The sequence below is a fragment of the Anabas testudineus genome, chromosome 3 (genome assembly GCF_900324465.2).
Source record: "Anabas testudineus chromosome 3, fAnaTes1.2, whole genome shotgun sequence".
Taxonomy (NCBI): domain Eukaryota; kingdom Metazoa; phylum Chordata; class Actinopteri; order Anabantiformes; family Anabantidae; genus Anabas; species Anabas testudineus.
The window spans coordinates 6075849-6094953 of record NC_046612.1 but is presented as its reverse complement, the minus strand read 5'-3'; the positions used below and the strand labels follow the sequence as shown (position 1 = coordinate 6094953).

The window sequence follows — 19105 nt, the reverse complement described above, 5'->3', positions numbered from 1 at the left end:
TGCGGCTGCGCACCGGTCCGTCCCCTCTTGCCTACGTCACATCTTTCCGGTGGAGGCTCCACGGGTCGTCATGACGACGGCGTTGCGGTTGTCTGTAGAGGCATTCACCGTCTGTGGAGCAGAAACAACAGACAGCCGCAGCTCTTTGTGAATGGTGCCTTCAGGGACTCGACCTGCTCCATGCTGGTGAGTGGATCCTGGCTTTGACCAACACGTTTCCCACGTGTAACTTGTGCACATTGCTGTGTTACATCACACTGTTGATGACTCTTCCTAGATCACACGATGAAGGAGCTGATTAGACAGCCTGATGGCCTCCTTTAAAGAACCAGACCTCCCATCTGTGGATGACCAGGGGCCTCCAGCCCAGGAGGACTCAGCCGGGGAGCAGTCTCACCACAGGACACCAGGGAGGAGGCATGTGGATGTCCTCCTGGACATTAGTGAGGAGGACTCCTTGAAAGAACTGGAGCCACATGAGTATCACTGTTACTCTGGATGGGAGGAAGCTGTAAGTTACTTTAAAACGTTTCTATTACCTGTGTTTATCTGGTGTAGTTAGGTTTAATCAGCCCGTCTCTATTGCACATTTCTGTTCTCGTTAAATGTTGTTGATCACTTTTACACATGATTTACATTTTCAAAAGACAAAAACACTTGAATGAAATAGTTGACATAATCCTCAACTGTGTTATTTTTTGGTATTGGTATTCAATGTAATCAGTCTCGTGTACTGCTTTTAATTTTAACTAGAAACAGCGAACATGTCACAATGATCGTTGTATTTTTACAGGTCCGGGGTTGGGCCCGAGTTGCTCCGCTGAGCTGCATACTGTTGCCTCATAAGAGATACAGGAAACCGAAGCATAAGGAGGTTGACAATCCAACATCTGTGTCTGTCCACCCAACACTACCTGGTGCAGAGAGCTCGGCCAACATTGCAGAGCATCATTGTGAGTCTCACACAGGCCCTTCTAATAGCTTCAAGAAAAACAGCTCGTTAAACCAACAGATGGGATGTTGGAGTAACACTGCTGTGGCGGCTCTGCAGGCGGATGCATCAGAATGGACTGTCCTCAATGCTGTGCAGAAAACTGCATCACATCTCCTACTTGAAGAAAGGTTAAAGGAGGAAAATACTCATTTGCAGCCTCACTATCTGTCCTCAAAATACTCGGTGTCAGAGAACAGGCCGGCTAAGCCTCAGAAACACAACCACAGGCCCAACAGTACAGTGGTTCCCATTAAAAACTTCACATTTTTACCACCAATCAAATCCCCACACCTGAATCCAAAGTTGGGTGGCCAGCTCTGCAATGACAAGAAGGCAACAGAGGATGAAGCCTTACTTGAAAATGGCTTAATGTGTGACAAGAAGAACGAGATGAGAGGACCAAGAGTGGACCCTGTTGCTAACACAGAGTTTTCCACTTACTCTGCAGCCCTGACTTCCAAGTACCAGACATGTCAGCATAACCTCAACTTGTTCTCCGCTGTAAACGTTTCTGTCCCTAAAAGGTTTCAGGTGCCCATGTCTTCCAAACGTGACACTGTGCACTGCACTAGTTACTCAATGGGCAAGAGCATCACACCGGCCCTCCACTCCACCACTGCAGTAGGTGCACAAGGCCATATGCATCCCAGTTACCTGTTTTCTTAAGGAACAAGACTGCATACTGCGTGCTGTAGAGGCCTGTGAAATAAATGTTTAACATGACTGATGACAATCAAATGTTAGTTTAGACCTAGTTTAGTTTAGTATAAACCTTTTTTTGTATCTATACGTCAGATTTGCTGCGTCATACAATGTTTCTATGAAAACAGTTCACAGAATGAATTGAAGGCGTGAGACATTTTGATAAAAACAACTCGCATGCAGAGGTAATTAATTTGGTTTAGAGTTAGACAGGCAGAACATTTAAGACCATACTAACATCGAAGAGAACATTGAAAGCCCGACATGTTGTTTAGGCCTTTATTTTGTTCTGGCCAGTTCCCACAAGTGCTTTTTCAGCTGTTCTAGTTTCCTAGCAACAGTGCAGCTACCTCATAAGATGTGAGTCTGTGTGCCTGCCTCAAACTTCCTGTTTAGTTTTTTTTTGTTTAAACAACTACAAGCTCAGAACTTTACCGTTGCACTGTATGTTTGTCTGTACATGATATAAACTGTAACCAAACAGCTGCATGTGCTCAGTTTTATATCAGTGAGATGGAGAGCCATAATAAAACATAGTGTTTGACATGTTGGTCTCTAAAATCCAACTATTACTGCAGTAGCATATGAACTGGAAGTGCTACTTTGCATTAACATACTGTAGAAACTAAGAACTGAATTAAAGAAGCACCCTTTTCAAACACCAGTTGTTGTTACACATTAAATCATTTTCTCTTTTGTTTTATAATAACTGAGAAGGAGCACAATATACACTTTCCAGCAGTTTATTAAGGACATCTGTAGTGTAGCTTCAACAATGAATCAAGGCAACCATTAACTCTTCACATATACATAAAGAAAATCAAATTCAGCTACAACAAATATTTTGTGCTGGGAAAATATCTTCATGCACTCCTTACAGAGAAAAAAATAAAGCACTGTAACTGTAACACTTGAGACTGACGAAGCTTCTCCACATAGTTCTGTTCTGAGCAAGGCTTTTTCCAGTGCCACTAAATTAGCAGAAAGCAGCTATGCTATATTTAAATTCAAGAACCACAAACTAGAAGTACTAATCTCAATACAAGAAACGCTGAAATTCTTTAATAAGCGTCAAAACCCTGGGAAATTATCCTTGAACTGTCTGGTTATGGTGCAAAAAACTAGAGCATGTTAAATTTGGGCACAGTGTCATGTTCTGTTCATTCTTTATCTATAAACTGTGACAGCATTAACCACCTGTCTCCAAAAAAAGTGAGAGGGTGTCAAATTCTCTTCAACAAAATGCTGCACAAGATTATTATGTGACAGAACATAAATCTTTTTCATAGAAACTATGTAAAACAATTAGGGACATTCCAATATTTCATGCAACCATGATGAAAATACCAATACAGAATGTATTAAACGTGCAAAGCAAATACCAAAGGGATATTGACATTTTCCAGTTCTCATAAATATTTTATGTCACAGCAGCAAATTAAATTGTAACAGAACTAAAATTAATACTTGGGTTAAGGCACCAATGTAACGAAATGATCAACTAAACAAGGCCTATAGTTCTGTGTTCCCTAGCAGAGCACAGTCTGCATGTGGTGCCTGTACGTAATGAGGTAACTCAGTGCAACAGTTTAATGAAAAACACAATTAAAACAATAAGTTTAGTTTAGTTCCTTGGCAAAAAGGTTAAAAAGAAATCAAAATGAAAATGTGTCCACATGGTTATGGGTGGAAACTTTAACGGAAGGTATTTAACAAGACTTTTCAGTTAAAATTAGGTGATGAAAACATAAATTACCTCTGTGCCAATCCATGATCCGTGTTTCTGCACAGTAACATTACTGTATTACTTGTTGTACTTACTGTATTACTGCTACTGTATACACTTACACTCAGCTAATGAATAAGTCAAAGACAATGACGGCCTAGTCTGCCTACTGACTTGTACTGACTGCGTAGCTGTACAGAGACACAAAAAAGTGCTTACAAAACAACATACGTCAATCACATTTCAACAAAAGGTGTGCAACAACTCACGACACATAATAATTTCACTTATGCTTGTGCCGCATGTGTATTTGTAGCGGTATATTTCAGATATATAGCTTAACAGCTTTGAGCAATGGCCTGCTCGCTGATAAAGGCTTTAAAGGAGTTTTATTTTGAAAAACATTAAGCTGGTTCCTCACTGGTCACTGGTTTTCCTTTGCTGCAAAGCTTTATGATGTTATTCAGAGTTTGTACTATGGCTGTCGCAGACGAGGCAATATCCAATAAGCAGCCATCAGGCAAAAGCTGAGAGCTGATAACTTATGTTTCTGCACTGCTGACCACTTCATGCACATTTCAAGCTAAATGTACAATGTCGTGTACTGTACAGTTGAGATGCATGTCCACATGCAGTATATGCATATGTCAAAAGCTGCTGTACAGGGTAAAAGCCTTTTACAGCCACACACAGCTAAAGTTGTCATCCCTTTTAAGTGCAGCTCTAACATTGATGAAATGTTAAGTCGTTTTTGAACTGCTAGTAAGACCAAACAGTGAAAACCAGTCACAGTGGTTATACACTGGATTATAGAAGTAAACTGGAATTTTCAGAAAGACACATACAATGTGTTACTTTATGTGCAAATAAATATATAAACTGTAGGAGGAGCTGATAAATCATGCCCACTGAGCTAATAAAGTGCAGTAGAGCAGTCAGGATAAAACCTGGTAAAGGCTCTGGACATGATGTCCCCAGTGGAATGCTCAACAACATTTTCGCAGACTTCTTACTGCTAAGACTATGGTCCACCAGAGGACAGCAGACTGATTGCTCTCATAGTAAGAGACAGATATCAGAAACTTGTGCTCCAAATTCTTAAGACTTCTTCACTAAGGGGTCTTCAGCTGTTGGGTTTTTCAGGGTGCTGAAAGAGGGCACAAAGCTCCTCGCATGTCTGGGTTTCCACAGAGCTGAAATGAGACTCCATATTCCACGCAAGATCTGCTGACAAGAAGTCATCCATGACAGTTTGAGTTTCATTGCTTGTAAGGAAGAGGTGTCCTAAGCCTTCTGCCTGACTGGTCACGGTCTGTGTCTCTGTGCTGTTCAGCAGCCTTGCGTGCTCACCCTGACTGACAGGGGCCTGAGCAGAGAGGCCTGTGGCAAATGACGGCAGATCTGTCTGCGTTTCTGTATCTGAGGACTCTGTGCTCATAGAAAAGCTTGAGTGTCGCAGGATGCTACTCAGGGGCATGTGGCTTCCAGCGTTCAACAGGAAATTGAGGTCAGTCTGAGTTTGAGTATCAAATAGCTCCAGGTCACTAGCTTGTGTTCGACTTGGTCCCTCGCTTTGGTCCAATTCATCCATTAGGAGGAAATCTGTCTGGGTCTGGATGTCAAGAGACTCCAGCGGCGTGTCACCGCCCAGTCCTCCAAGCTCACTCTCCTCTGTCTGCGTTTGGATGTGCACAGCATTGAGGAACTCTTCAAAATCAAAGTCTATGCCATTGTGTTGCTCCTGAACAGAGCCCAGACCTGACGTACAACCTGCAGAGGCCTCAGTGAGCACCTGGTGGCCTGACATGCTGTCAGAAAGAATGTTTTCCAAGTCATTTAACAAGGTCATGGTTTGGGTCTGGTTGTCTGCCATGTTGTTTGAATTGAGCTCCTCTGTCTGCACTCCAAAACACATACCACCTGCTGATTTTGAGTCCTCATAAATACTGCTCCCTGCAGCAGTGAGGGTGTCACCTATGTCCAGAACTGTCTGGGTGGAGACACTCAGACAGTCATTGCCAAACAGATCAGAGCACATGATAGCCTGGTCCTGAGCCGCCTTCTCCGTGTGTGGCATGCCAAAGGATGTCTGTGTCTGTCTGGTTTTGTATGGTGGAACACATGAGGAGGAGCAAAGAATATGGCTCAAGCACTGACTGTCTGTCTGGGCCCCAATAGAAGATGTGGCTTTGGCTCGAGAGGAGAAGGTCTGGGTTTCAACGCTGACAGGAAGCAGAACTTGGGCACTCACGCTGATGTCAGTTTGGGAGCAGGACGACACTGAAGATTCACCCACAGAGCACAAGCCTACTCCCTCTCCAACTCCCATCCCAGAGGGCATTTTTGACAAGTATGATTTGTCTGTCTGAATGTTGGTGGAGGTGCTTCTTCCCCTTTGTCCTGGCAGGCTGCTGGGTGCATCCCCTACACCTGCAGTATCCAGCCTGACCTGCACCCCTGTGCTAACTGGGCCCAAGTTAGAGCGGGAAGTAGGCATGCTCTCCTTGAAACCCAAATTCTTAGCATCAAGTTGGGGTATCATTGCACCGGTGGTTTGTGGCAGGAGATGAAGGGTGCTGACAGAACCTTGGGTGTCTACTGCCAGCACCACAGACCTCAGAGCCCCACTTTCTGTGGATGGAAGGAGGACAGGCAGATGCGCCAGCTGCATCACAGGAACACTGACCAAGGCTATTTTTGGCTTTGGAAGAAGCATCTTCTGGAGGCTCTTATGGGGGTTGGAGTTCTGATTCACTGCTTCTGGAATGTAAACAGCTGTGTCAGAAGGAAGAGCAGTCTCTGTCAGATCTTTACTAGTAGGCATGATCTGACATGCTGACTCACTGGTCTTAACCTTTTCAGTACTACTTAACAGTTTCTCCATCTTTCGCTTTTTTACTGGAGGAATTCTAAAAAGAAATAAAACAGATAAAATGAAAGACAGTCAAACTGAGATTTTGCCAAAAGCAAAGTTTCAGAACAAAATTCTCTGTGCTTTGCATGTACATACCTGTGTTCTGTAGGAATCTCATGCCCTGTCCTGTAGATATGGGATAGTAAAGCTGCCCTGCTAGCATATGGGCAGCCACATGTGCAGTGATATGTCTTCCCACAGTCCTCTATGTGCCTCTTCAGGTCCCACTCTGTGCTGTAGCCATTGTTGCACTTGGAACACTTGTGTTTCCTCTCAGCATGCATCTTCATAAAGTGCTAAAATAAAACAAATCAAATAATATACCAAACAACCATATAACCATACAAAAACTACCTGAACGGAACAGAATACCAACATGCAAAAGTCACAGAAGAGGAGAAGAAATGAAGCCAATGGGCAGCACAGTGTGTCTCTTATGCATTTCTTCAGTTTTTATTTCGTACATATAATGAATTATTAAATCATTCCTGTAGAATTATTGTTGTAACATATTTGGTGCTGAGGATGAGTTCCTCCATAGAACTGAGACCACATGTGATCACAGACTGGTCACTAGAGAAAAGACTTACTTGCTTAACCAGAGAGAATTGGGAAAAGGGTCTGTTAGGGCCCCTTGGACAACCCTCCATGGGACAACAATAAAGCTTCTGAGAGCCCTTCATGTTCTTTCTGACTGTGGGATTGACGATACCATCCTGAGGGTGACAATGACAAAGCACAGTTTTTGGTGAGTTAATAATGTAAATTCCTATTTTACCACAGATTTACTATCAATCTGTAGTGTTGTCAAGTCATTTTAAGAGGGTCAGCAAAGTTTTAAATTAGCAACCTCACAGGTGTCCTGTACCTTGTCAATGATAATCAAGACCTTAGCACATAAACTATGGTTCAATTTACCAATATGTGTTATAAGTGCTGTAAAAGGCACTAGATGTAATCTATTTGTAAATTTTTTTTTACAGTAGACTGTGCTTCACATGGCTTAAAGAAATGAATCAGCACATATGGTATTTAGCCATTTTGTTGTAGAACTTCACCTCCAGTAGTATGACTCATTATTATCATTAAATCATTTGTTTTCTAACAAATATATGATTTTACATATCCGCATCTCACTATAATATCATGGAGCATATTACAAAACACTATACCACAATACACTGAATGCATTTTACATGGTGAGGCAGACAAAACCATCACACTACCGAACAATAATTAATACTGCGGCCTTAACAGCGGTCAAGGTCACCCCTAAGTGCTGTAACACTGGACTGAGCATAACAGCTAGAGCTGGTAATCAGCCTTCGAATTAAAGTGAATATAAAAATGTGTACTTTGCACACAATGTATGTTCTTGTACTTTGCTTCAGTTACGTCATATGGTCAGTGACCGAAGCCTGACAAGATGTGTCAAACATTATTTGTCATCTGTCAGTAGATGGGTGTAGCTCAAATGACTAAGGAAGTCAGTCTTTTCTACATCAAGATCAGTAAATAGGCTAGTCATTGCTGATTTCCTTTTTTCTGGAAAACTACACAATCCAGTGATAAATCGGGGTAGGAGTGTTAACTCTGCTTCTTATAGCTGCTAAGGAGAGTGATATAGATGGAAAGAAAGCTAAAATCCAAGCCAAGATAATCACATTAGTCCTATAGAAGGAGTCTGACCTAAACTGAGCTGGGTGCACAATTTCACATGAAACGCATCTGTCTCCACGAGTAAACCGTTACCAAGTAAGAAATATGAACACTCACTGATCAGGAAATACAGCACATCACTGCCGTGCAACGATGCAGAGCTACTGTGGTGTTAAGGCAGTATAAACTGATATTGTGCCCACATTAAGCCTTATTCTAGCAGTGTGATAAATGAATAATACAGAGAAAGCAACAGCAATTCTTGCATTTAATTGCACTGCCATCATGCTCAATCTGTGCTTTAATAGATTATCACTAATGTTTGGCTGCTTTTCTCTTATTTTACTAATGGCACAAATGAAGGTGATTTCACAGTGACAAAATAAAGATGTGGATTCTTGTCTTTTAGTATTAATAGTACTGATATAATTATGTATTTTAGTACATCGTACATTAAGAACCATGACACACCAACTGTATGTTTGAATTACCTCTAACTTTTAAATATACCTTGAACCTGAAATCTGTGAAGCAAAACCAATGACTGGACCTTTAAACGTTCCCCTTGCAGGACAACATGAACTACTGGTAAGAGCTAATTCAAATTCTCACATTCACCTATTTTAAACAAAGAGCTTAGTCTGTTGCAGGACAAAAGGCAGCTTTTTCCCAGCAAAGACATTCATTCATGGAGAGAAGACAGTGAATTACTGCCTCCCACGAGAAAACCCAGTTCAGTGAGGACATAAGAACCAGGGTCAGAGGTAGAAATGCACTGACCTCCACTTTGCTGACTGGTATTGGTACAGACTATATATTACACTCAGGAAATCTCCAAAAGAGCAATAATATGTATGGCAAAAGTTAAGATTTCATTGCCATAACTCACAGCAATAAGTAGATTACTCCTTTCACATGCTAACACAGTCAGATCAGATCAGATACTGTCTAAAACCTTCAACTACTAAGTGTGAATGAAAACGCAGCAGCCACCGTTCATCCTGTCGCTAAGTGATAACACAGGTAGCTAGTTAAAGGCTGAGTAGCTAGCGCGCTAACAGTAAACTTGACTAGCTGTTAACTAGATTATCTCAGGTAGAAAACAGGTTAATAAACTTTGTCGTGTTTGCTAAGCCTCCCTATATGTTAGCTTAAACCAAGTTGTTACGGATGACTTGCATTTTTTTTTTTTCAGATTTATTTACCCCGTTTTCGCGATAGTGAGCTAGCCAAGTTAGCATTACGGTTAGCTTGGGTGCATCCATACACAGCTCATATGAACATTAATCTGGTTTTGGACGCGTTTACCTTTATTCTGTGTGACTTAACAAGATGCATGTTCAGTGCAGGCGTGTTGGGGAGAATCTTGCCACATCCTTCCACGGTGCAGAGGATGTTCGTCCTCACTTCTTTAGTCAGCTCCATGATGGTGGGTTTTATTATTTCCCGTGACTGCGACAGAGATTCTTCTTGACATTTCGGACTGTCTGTTGCGGCGTTGTCTCTGTTATTCGTCTCGCCCGTTTCAGACGCAGCCATGTTTCTGTGTTGACAGTCGGTTCTGTGTTTGGCTCAATGCCCCAGCGGCAGCGTTGAATGAAAGGTGCAACTACATCCCTCCGCTTTGCCTGAAAGGCTGCGTCGCTACCTTCCACCAGCTTGTCGTAGCGGACAGTCGCTGTACTGCAGCGGTAACTCAAAATGTAAATTCTCCATTGAATGTAACGATAAAAGAGCAGAGTTTTCTCTATTATGACTATTTAATCAATGCAGGTTTTATATCTGTAAAATATTTCCACAGCCTAAAACCTTCTCTTCGTGACATCACCCTAATAAAGTCTATGGGGCATTTCTGCGCATGTGCAGTGGGCCACACAGCCCGGAAGCGAGAAACTTTATCAACACCATCAATGAATTATTCTACAACAGTAGGAGTGTGATGTGTGTTGGAATTTAGAAAGCTTAAAGTATCATTCACTTATATTAAATTTATATTAAAGATTTAAGTTTCACATTTCCAAATGAACTTAAATTAAAGTGAATCAATAGTTGCATGTGTGTTCTGATCAACAAATAAACAAAGATTATTTTCTCCCCTGAAAAACAGAACAAAATTTGAAAGGTACCATGTGCTGATAAAACATAACTATTAATAATTATACATAGCGTCTAACCAGTGTATAATGCAGGCATTGGCAGACGTCACTACTCAAACATTCCAAATGTTTTTCCAAATTAGGAAATAAAAGTTCTTTTCCCCATGTTCCAACCACCTGGTTTAAGACCTTATAAGTTCCCTGGTTGAGCTAGTAATATCTGGAAATAAAAAGCTAATTTAAAAAAAGAAAAAAAGTAAAAAAAGTAAATCTTCCCTCAATGAGGTAGTGATACCTAAAATATCAGAGCTCTTTTACAATGCCAGCTTGTTTTGATTTTGTGATTGCTGCTTCCCATTTGTACAGAAACCATGAGACATGAATTGGAATTTCTTAATCTCCCTCACATTCAAGAAATAGGCTACTTTGTTGGATTATGCTCCAAACAAGCCGTTTCCAGTTAAGTGGCTGCCATATTGTAGTCCATGCTTCCACTCAGAGGAGGGTCCACAAAGTATGAATGGACAATTTACCATTACTTGGTAAACTGATTTTCTGAATAATATAGCTTTAAAATGTTATTCCATCCTTTAAATGGTTTGTGCAGTTTATTCTTATTTTAACCTTATTACAGTAGACTTCACATCCTGCAGACCATTCAGTAGACAATACTCCACAGAACCTTTTTGTCGGCAGTGTTAGACACTGTTAAACAGCAGAAGGAAAAAAACAACTAGTGTGTGGGGTAAAATGTCATAAAGACAAAGGACAAAGTTACAGACTTGTAGGATATTCTGAAAATCTGCTTTTATATTGAACTTGGATATATATAATGTACATTGGCAGTAGAACGTTTCAGTTTTAACAGGAACAAATAAAATTACAGTTTTGCTTTACAAACAACTAACACATAAAGGAAAGGTGGAATACATTAATTTATTCTGAAATCCAGAGAGTCATGACACTTCAAGAGCCATGTTTATGAAGTCAGGTGTAGCTTGGATATAGCAAAAGTAAAAACTCGTTACTCTGTTGGTCTCTTAAATGAAGGGGCGCCCATCAGTTCTGTGGTTGGTTGGTTTGTGAAGAGGGACCAAGGCCGTTGTCTGTGATCACAAAATAATTCCTTCCCTTTAGGGGAATTGATGAGAGCAAAGGTGTGACAGGGGTGGAGGCAATTCCTGCAAAATATGAAATACAGGTTCAGAGACAGATGGGAGCCCTCTCATGGTAATTTATGGAATTGCAAGTAGAATTAATTATTGTTTTACTGAGTGACTATGTTGATATAATTTCCTTTTCTCCATTACTGAAGATTAAAAAAAACACCCTTGATACCTGAAGCTGCACACTCTCTGAGTGACTCCAGGAGATTGGTACTTGAAAATTTGACAACACATTTGAAGGGAAGCTCCTCTCGCTCTGTCATGGTCTTGTTGGTGTGGTCTCTGAATTTTGTTTCCAGCTGAAGAAAAATAAACACAAGATATAATTATATTATTTCTTAGCTTAGTTTTGGATTTTAATACTCAACTACGATTCTACTTCCTCAGCAAATTCTGTATTTTAAACACAAGCATAGAATACCTTGTAAATTGCAGACTGTAGCTGAGGTAACATCCCATCACCAAAGGCTTCACAGGCCATCTGAAATCTGTTTTCTCCAAGCTCAGCTTGTTCCCTTTCTATGCGTGGGTCTGTAAAGTGACACACATATAGATTAATTAAATTATATGAACAATGTTAAAGTATGTCTGACACCACATTAAAAAAAATGCTTTGGTTAGATCAAATGTTTAAATGAACATACTGGAGACGGTTTGATTCTTTTCAGTAAGAGTGCCGGGGTACTTGGTGGGAAACACCTAAAAAAAGAATTAGATTTATATACTAATTAGTAAACTAATAAATGATTATTATTAGAAAGCACAAAACAACAAAACTTACAATATGCATCTGTACAGTCTTTTTCTATTTATTGCGTAAATAGCTTTAACAACAAGTTATAAACATTTACAAAGTGTTGTTTTTTGACACAAAGTGTGACTTGGTGACAACTATTTCCTGGTTTATTTTAGGCCACACCAAGTGGCGGTACTGTAATTACATTTTCAATTTAAAGATTTTCCTTGACACGTGGTCATCAAAGTGAAAACCTTTTCTTATAATAATACACAATGTAAAGTAAAAAGTAACTAAGCAAACTAAAGAGAATTTTAGTATCCAAAACATATAACAACATTAAAACAATGTATGTGGTGTGTGTAGTTAAGGTAATTTGGAAATAAGAGGAAATTTCTATTTCTGTTTTTCTCACAACAAACTTACCTGTTGATACTGCTTCATCAGCAGGTCTCTAATGGCAGCGAGTTTCCGTCCACTGAGGTTAGCATCCTTGATTCCTTGGTGTCTAGTGGACAGAATTAAAGCCTGCAAAGTACATCACTCTGTTAGAGGAAGGCAAAGAAAGTAAAAACTAGAGCATGTACAAACATTTACAAGGATTAAATAGATGCTAAAGGTAGCTGCTCACCTGGGATAACAGGGGCTTTTGCTTTGAAGTCAGGCTGGTCACAAAGACATAAGGAGTTTGAAGATGATGAACTACATATGTAGGTTTCATGTGGTTGGGCCGAGAGAAGCTGTCTCCCCATGCAATCCGAATCCAGACAGCTTCATCTGTATGCTTCTTTATCTTTACAGACACCTTGAAGGTAAAGCCAAAAGCAGACTTTTAACAAAAAAGTTAAACAGGTCCATAAAATGTAATTTAATGATGCAGCTGTAGGATTGTGTAGCAGGATTCTGTAAGTTGTGTGAGGAGGAAGGTCTGGCTTACATGTCTTACAAGCTCACTCAGATGGGCCTTAAATTGTTCCTTAAACTGTGTCAGCTCTACAGACTTAGCATCGTCTAAAAGAAACAGAAAGTAATAAACATAGAATATTAAAAGACACAGGTAATATCAATTTCATCCAAATGCTGCAGAAATGTAAATGCACATGTAAGATAATATTAACCGATGTGTGAATAGTAATTATAGTCACCTGGTCCACATGAAACACCGTTCAATGAACAACAACATTGGTTTTAGAGATAGATAAAGAATGTTTTTGACATTATCATATGATGTTCAAAATGTATTTGCCTTGCTTTTTAACTGGAAAACATGACTATAGTAGATTACGGGTAGATTAAAGTAACTTAATTCAAAAAGAAAACACTGATCCGTAATGTTTAGCACATACCTTCAGGGTCCATAAGCTGGAAGGCATACCACATCCCCTGGTTTGGATTATCAATAATATCTGAGAGAAAATTAAGTCAAAGTGACACAAGAAGAGTTATTAGATTGACCATGATCTGGACAAACTGAAGATCTACACATTCTGTGAGATAAATTCACAACAGTAATTTGCTGATTTATGATGATTTATAGAATAAAGCTCTACTGATGCTGCACGAGTGATATTTTACCTCACAATCTGGTATCTGGCTGTCTGCTTTGTTTGTCGTTTCTTTTACATTTTACTTCAATAGTCGTGTCTCTGTGTTTATATTCCCCATTAAAAGAGTATGGTTATCTATAGGTCACCTTGGCATCATTATAAAAGGCAAAAAACATAACTTACGTATCATCTCGAGTTCTGTCACGTGTTTCATTGTCCATTCATTTTCCTGTAGAGAAAAGAAAGAAATTACTAGCTAATGCTAATATTAAACGTGGTACAGCTGTGAACATATTTAGCAATCATGCTGGTAGAGAATGGGCTATTAATAAAATTAAGTTCAAAACATTTATTGTCATATGGACAGTGAGGAAACAAAAGTACAGCTGCTGTTGTGCCTTCTTAACCAGTGGGGTGGTGTTGAGTGGCCAAGCGAGGTCCTCACCAATGTGGACCCCCAGGTATTAGAAGCTGCTCACCTTCTCCACTTAACCTCCCAGATAAACAGTGGCTGATAAGTTCTCCTCTCTATTCTCACGTCCACTATCATCTCCTATGTCTTGTCCTTGTTGAGGGTGAGGTCGTTGTCCTCGCATTGTTACCACACTGCACTACCTCTTGGCCACTGTAATGGCTCTTCTCAGTCCATACTTCACAGCTTTGTATTCATTGTCGAGAGAAAAGCAAGAGATTGAGCACGCAGCAGGTTGTGTACCTGACTGTTCACCCAGGGCTTCTGGTTGGGGAACTTCCTGACTTGGATGGTGGGTACGGTGTTGTACCCAGTCACAGTCCTCCATTAGGACTGAGGCTTTAAACCATCCCAGTGTGTCAGGGCAAAACAGTCCTGCAAGATGCTCTCAGTCTCTGGGGTCCAGAGCTTAACCCGTTTAGTGTTAATTGTCTAGGGTTCGTTAGTGTCAGTCTTTGTCTGTAGGCCGTGCACAGAAACAAACAGATAGCGATAGACCGAGCGTTAGCTAGCAAGAGGCAGGACAGTGGGCTAGCACGGGCTTTAAGCCTAACCTAGCATCCAGGAGCGGAGCGAGCAAACACTACACACACACCAGACTGTCAGTTTATTTTCACAATGTATGCAGCAGGAACAACTTAGTTATGTTTCAGAAACGTACCTCGAAAATAGCGAGCAGTGTTTCCGTTATGGTCCATTTGGGTTGAGTGAAATCCACGGACTGTCGCTGAGCTGCCGTCAAACGGTCCCACTTTCCCAGCGTCGTTTTTAGCGCTTGAGCTGGTATTCGCCTGACAAGTCGCTGTAGTAGCCGTCTACTAAGATCGTCCATTCTTCCTCCGCCAGTTGTCGACGCTCAGTTGCTGTATTTAAAGATAATTTAGGGGTTTTTTCACTAAAGCTTCAGCTCTGCTCGGTAGAAGTTACAAACAAACCGCCGACAAAAGAAAACACGAATCGACCAATCACGTCTCGCCCTGATCTAACGCGCTCCCTACAGCGCCCTCTACTGTGGTGGAGTGGTAGTGCACACAGTACTGAGGCTGGGACAAGAAGGGCGAGCTCAGTAGCAGAACTGTTTATTCTGGACACATTAAAGCTTGGACGAGGCACCTGGGTTGATTAACAATTATAATACTTATAATAACAATATAATATCGTATATATATATATCATGTAAAACCTATAATAATATTATGTTAGTCAGTTCTGAACTGTGGGGAGGCATGTTCAAAATATGAACATGGTCTAACTTAAATCTTTATCCTGTCAACACAAATGGGCACAGGTATTTATTTACATATTTAGATGTACCTTCATAGGCTACTTCTTTGAGCATTCCTATTAAAACATAATGTTAATATGCAGGCACATAATCCATCCCCACTATGCATTTTAATTAACTAGTTCTTACCTTCTGAAATTATTATTATTATTATTATTATTATTATCATTTTATTATTTGATGTCAAACAATCTTTCTATTGATATTGGACCACAGTGAATTCCTTGTACTTGCTACTTGGTGAAAACAGCATTTGATTTGATTACTTGAAAAGTAATCAGTTGTTGATTACTTGAAAAGTAATCAACAACTGATCAATCAATCTATTGTTCAGTCTATGGTGATATTCCTGGATTTGCCGTCTTGTGTGTAGAAAAGCTCTTTGACACTGAGAGCAGCCAAGCAGCAGCATGCACCATTAGCACAACAACTACAACCATAAACCTGCTGAGCTCTTCAAGCAGTGATAAAATGCTCTTGTAGAGCCTTGCCTCATCTGGAGAATGAATCACACACAGCTTGATAACCACAACACCACAGTATATCAACGTAAGGGTCACAAAGTTCAGGTGGTGGTATTGGTGTGACTATAGGATAAGGTTCACCTGGCCCTTAGGCATAAGGTGCAAATCCACCTATGAAACATACATGCCAGATTTCTTCTTGCTATAATCTGAATCTAGATGTTTTTTGTAATTTCTATTTTGTTTGCAACTTTCCCTTTCACTGCTGTAGCTACATTCAGTCTTTTTGTAACCACACTGTTCATCTACTACACTTTAGTGTCACATCTATGTGGTTCTATTTTGTGGCTTCCTTTGCTGCTATGTGTACATATTTTCCCACTGGTTTTAAAACAAAAAACAAAAAAACAACAGCTCTCAAAGACATTTTGACTTCAGTCCAACACAATTGGAAGCATCTCTCCATTAGAAAGTGCTTTAACTTTAACTCTGGTACATTGTATGCAGTTCTGATTCTTTTTAAGCATAGAGAATATGAACAATGTCGTACATTGATTAGTAACATAAGGGAAGTATGATGTTACTTTTCATCGGAGGGGTCTAATTTTCTTTTGTTTGCTTTGTGTGTTGCTTTATGTATTATGTATGTTTAAACAAATGATTAAAAATGTGAAGGATCTCATAAAAAATAATTCCCTCACCTATATTAGCCGTTCTATAGGCTCGATGTTAAATAAAATAAATAAGCAGTCACACTGCTTACGATTGGTTTACAAAAGCAAAAACGGAAATACGTATGGGGGAATAATCTTGTATTTCCTGTAAACATCTGCTAAGAGTCCCGCCCTTTGCAATAAGAACGCACGGCATTGGTGAATCGAGGAGAAAGGCGGGCGCTGATTCGCTGTCAAGTCTTGTCAATCTATTTCCTTTCGCTAAACAGTTACGAAAACGAAGAGTAGTGTTGTACAAGTCATTGTGTCCCACAGGTCACAGCTGATGTTTTAGGTTTTATTCATATTAGTACGACGACAGCTGATTTAGCCGAAACTGTAGCGACTTCACAGTAACGGGTGTCGTCGTGTTACGTGAAAGAAGAGGAAGCTCTGCGTACTGCTTTGTATTTACATTGATTTAAGTTGTGTTAACGTTAACCGGGGCCTAGCACTTAGCTAACTAACATTTCATCAAGCTTCTGGAAAACTACTCACACAACACAGCTTTTCTACTGGTAAGGATGTTACTGTTATCTACAACAAGTGCTATGTCAAAGCCTGTTCACCTGTCGATATATGTTATCCTAACATAACTCATGTATTAGTTTGGTTCAGGATCTCAGAGGGATTTGGTAACAGTTTCTCTGCATGTGACCCAGAAACAGGACTCAGGGTGAATGCATGTAGTTTAAAAAACATTGTATTATCAGTTTCTGTGTCTGCAACTAAATGTCCGCTGGAAAACAAAGTCCCACATCACAAAGACTGCTCAGGATGGAGAGGGATATGGAGGCATGTAGGTATCTTTTAGTCTAATAATGCTGAGTTGACACAGTGGAAGCTAACACATTTGCAGGTAAAAGTAATGGGACTGTTTGCAGTTTCCTGCTTTGATCATGAAATGTGATTCAACCTTTCCCAAAGTCACAACATTTCTAAGCTAATAAAACACAAATAGTCACGACCTTTAAAAACACTCATCAACCACACTGAGTGATGGTGAAATATTTAATGGCAACACTACACTTCTCATGTCACTAAACATCAGCTGGGGTCACGTGTTAGCAAACCTGGAGTTCAGTGTAATGACAATGAAGGTGTGGGTCAGAACTGCCTTCACACTAAAAAATACACATTCAAACTATGTTGCTGTGTTAATGCCTCACAATAAAGAGATCAGAGAAGATGTAAGATCAAGAGCTGTTGACTAGTAGAGTGGGGAACACACAGATATTCAATGATGTGACATCATTGCTAATGTCTTTATTAAAATCTGCTGCATCTATTCAGTTTTGCAGTAACCAAGTTACTGCGGTGCATGTAAACACAACTTTCAATTACCTGTGTAATTAAAGTAAAGAGTAGCCAATTTACACTTACCTGCATTTCAAGATGTTCTTGTGTGAATAATAGTAATTTATTGTTCCTCTTCTGTCTTTTCAGTGTGATACTGCAGTAGTAACTCCTTAACTCAGAATGCACTCTGACCTGTCCCCTCACCTGCACACGGATGAGTGCAATGAATTAATAAATCTTCTGAGGCAGTGCCACACAGAGGTATGTCACCTTTTTATTCTCATATTGCCGAGTGCTTTGCATGCACAGAAAACAAAAAATCTAAATCTTGTTTCCTATCACCTGCAGCACAATGTCCTGAAGTTCTTTGGCAAGTGTAATGATGCAGACCGCGCTATGCGCCGTTGCCTGAAGAAAGAGGTCTGTTATTTATTTATTTATTTATTTAGTACTTTGTAAAACACAAGAGCTGAAACTACAGATTTTTGGCATTTTTTCAATTTGTGTTTTGTTTGCTTACAATTCATCAGAGACTGGAAAAGCAGGAGCAGAGCAAGCGACATGCACAGGAGATGAAAAGGAGGCTGAAAGAAGGGCCCAAGGAGCATTTCTGAAGAGCATTTCACCGCAACTTTGACACTGGCACTTGAAAGTATACTTGAAAGACACTGGGACAGTGCAGTGTTGCAGTGTTGGGTGCTCTTTCATTCAACTGTCATTATGGTTGCAAGACATCTCAGGAATGTTGTGGCACCTGAAGGAATCATGGATGCACGTAAAGAAGACCCCAAACAGGATTCTTTCAGCATGAACATGCATAACTGAACATTGCCAATATTTAGGAGAGTTTATTTCAGTAGAGGACGGTATTGTTCTTAACAACTTTATTCTTTTTTAAATAAAGTATAATTATGACTTAATTTAAGAATCCAGTCTCACTTTGCTAATTGTGTGTCATCAGTGCCATACTGGCCTCCAAGATGTGCTTCTTATTTAGATGGTGGGGACCTAAATCCATATTTCTCCCTCTGTGCAAAATGTAGAGAGACAATATTATTCTTCAGTGTTGAAGATACATCCCATTAAGTGGATATCTTCCACAGTTACAGCATTTTGAGAATACCATCCCCTAGTTTTGTCACAATTCTTCCATTGTGACTCGATTGATGTATTTATAGCCAACATGGACTGAAGCAGTTGTTACAGCATGATAAACCTCTTTTAGTATTCATACCAGTGCCTGATTGATGTTTTAAGACACACATGGAAAATTCAGAGCCTATAGTTGAAGGGGTTTTGTCTGTAGAAGCCCTGATGAACCTGTGGAGAGAA

At 40.1% G+C, this 19105-nt stretch overlaps 4 protein-coding genes across 5 annotated transcripts; 2 read left to right on the top strand and 2 right to left on the bottom strand.

The window, feature by feature from the left end:
* Positions 1 to 55: 55 nt before the first annotated feature.
* si:ch73-103b9.2 (uncharacterized protein LOC100150067 homolog) lies at positions 56 to 2353 on the top strand. Of its 2 annotated transcripts, none has more exons than XM_026378310.1 (3): positions 56 to 186; positions 278 to 511; positions 794 to 2353. In XM_026378310.1, the coding sequence occupies exons 2-3, from the start codon at positions 311 to 313 to the stop codon at positions 1658 to 1660; spliced, it is 1068 nt and encodes a 355-aa protein (XP_026234095.1). In that variant the 5' UTR covers positions 56 to 186; positions 278 to 310; the 3' UTR covers positions 1661 to 2353. The 2 variants fall into 2 exon arrangements, with proteins under 2 accessions (XP_026234095.1, XP_026234096.1); XM_026378311.1 differs by having other exon boundaries at positions 72 to 186; positions 292 to 511.
* A 58-nt stretch (positions 2354 to 2411) lies between these two features.
* atmin (ATM interactor) lies at positions 2412 to 9602 on the bottom strand. Its single transcript, XM_026379143.1, has 4 exons — positions 9304 to 9602; positions 6927 to 7052; positions 6433 to 6632; positions 2412 to 6331 (listed from the first exon to the last, which is right to left on the bottom strand). The coding sequence occupies exons 1-4, from the start codon at positions 9532 to 9534 to the stop codon at positions 4546 to 4548; spliced, it is 2343 nt and encodes a 780-aa protein (XP_026234928.1). The 5' UTR covers positions 9535 to 9602; the 3' UTR covers positions 2412 to 4545.
* A 1279-nt stretch (positions 9603 to 10881) lies between these two features.
* On the bottom strand, positions 10882 to 14979 carry cenpn (centromere protein N). The gene is made up of 10 exons (XM_026377689.1): positions 14674 to 14979; positions 13724 to 13769; positions 13340 to 13399; positions 12931 to 13004; positions 12625 to 12798; positions 12420 to 12521; positions 11902 to 11956; positions 11679 to 11788; positions 11430 to 11556; positions 10882 to 11272 (listed from the first exon to the last, which is right to left on the bottom strand). Exons 1-10 carry the CDS (start codon positions 14842 to 14844, stop codon positions 11151 to 11153), a joined length of 1041 nt encoding a protein of 346 aa, XP_026233474.1. The 5' UTR covers positions 14845 to 14979; the 3' UTR covers positions 10882 to 11150.
* Positions 14980 to 16716: 1737 nt separating this feature from the next.
* On the top strand, positions 16717 to 18693 carry cmc2 (C-x(9)-C motif containing 2). The gene is made up of 4 exons (XM_026378338.1): positions 16717 to 16992; positions 17921 to 18034; positions 18122 to 18193; positions 18304 to 18693. The coding sequence occupies exons 2-4, from the start codon at positions 17954 to 17956 to the stop codon at positions 18385 to 18387; spliced, it is 237 nt and encodes a 78-aa protein (XP_026234123.1). The 5' UTR covers positions 16717 to 16992; positions 17921 to 17953; the 3' UTR covers positions 18388 to 18693.
* The last annotated feature ends 412 nt before the right edge of the window (positions 18694 to 19105 follow it).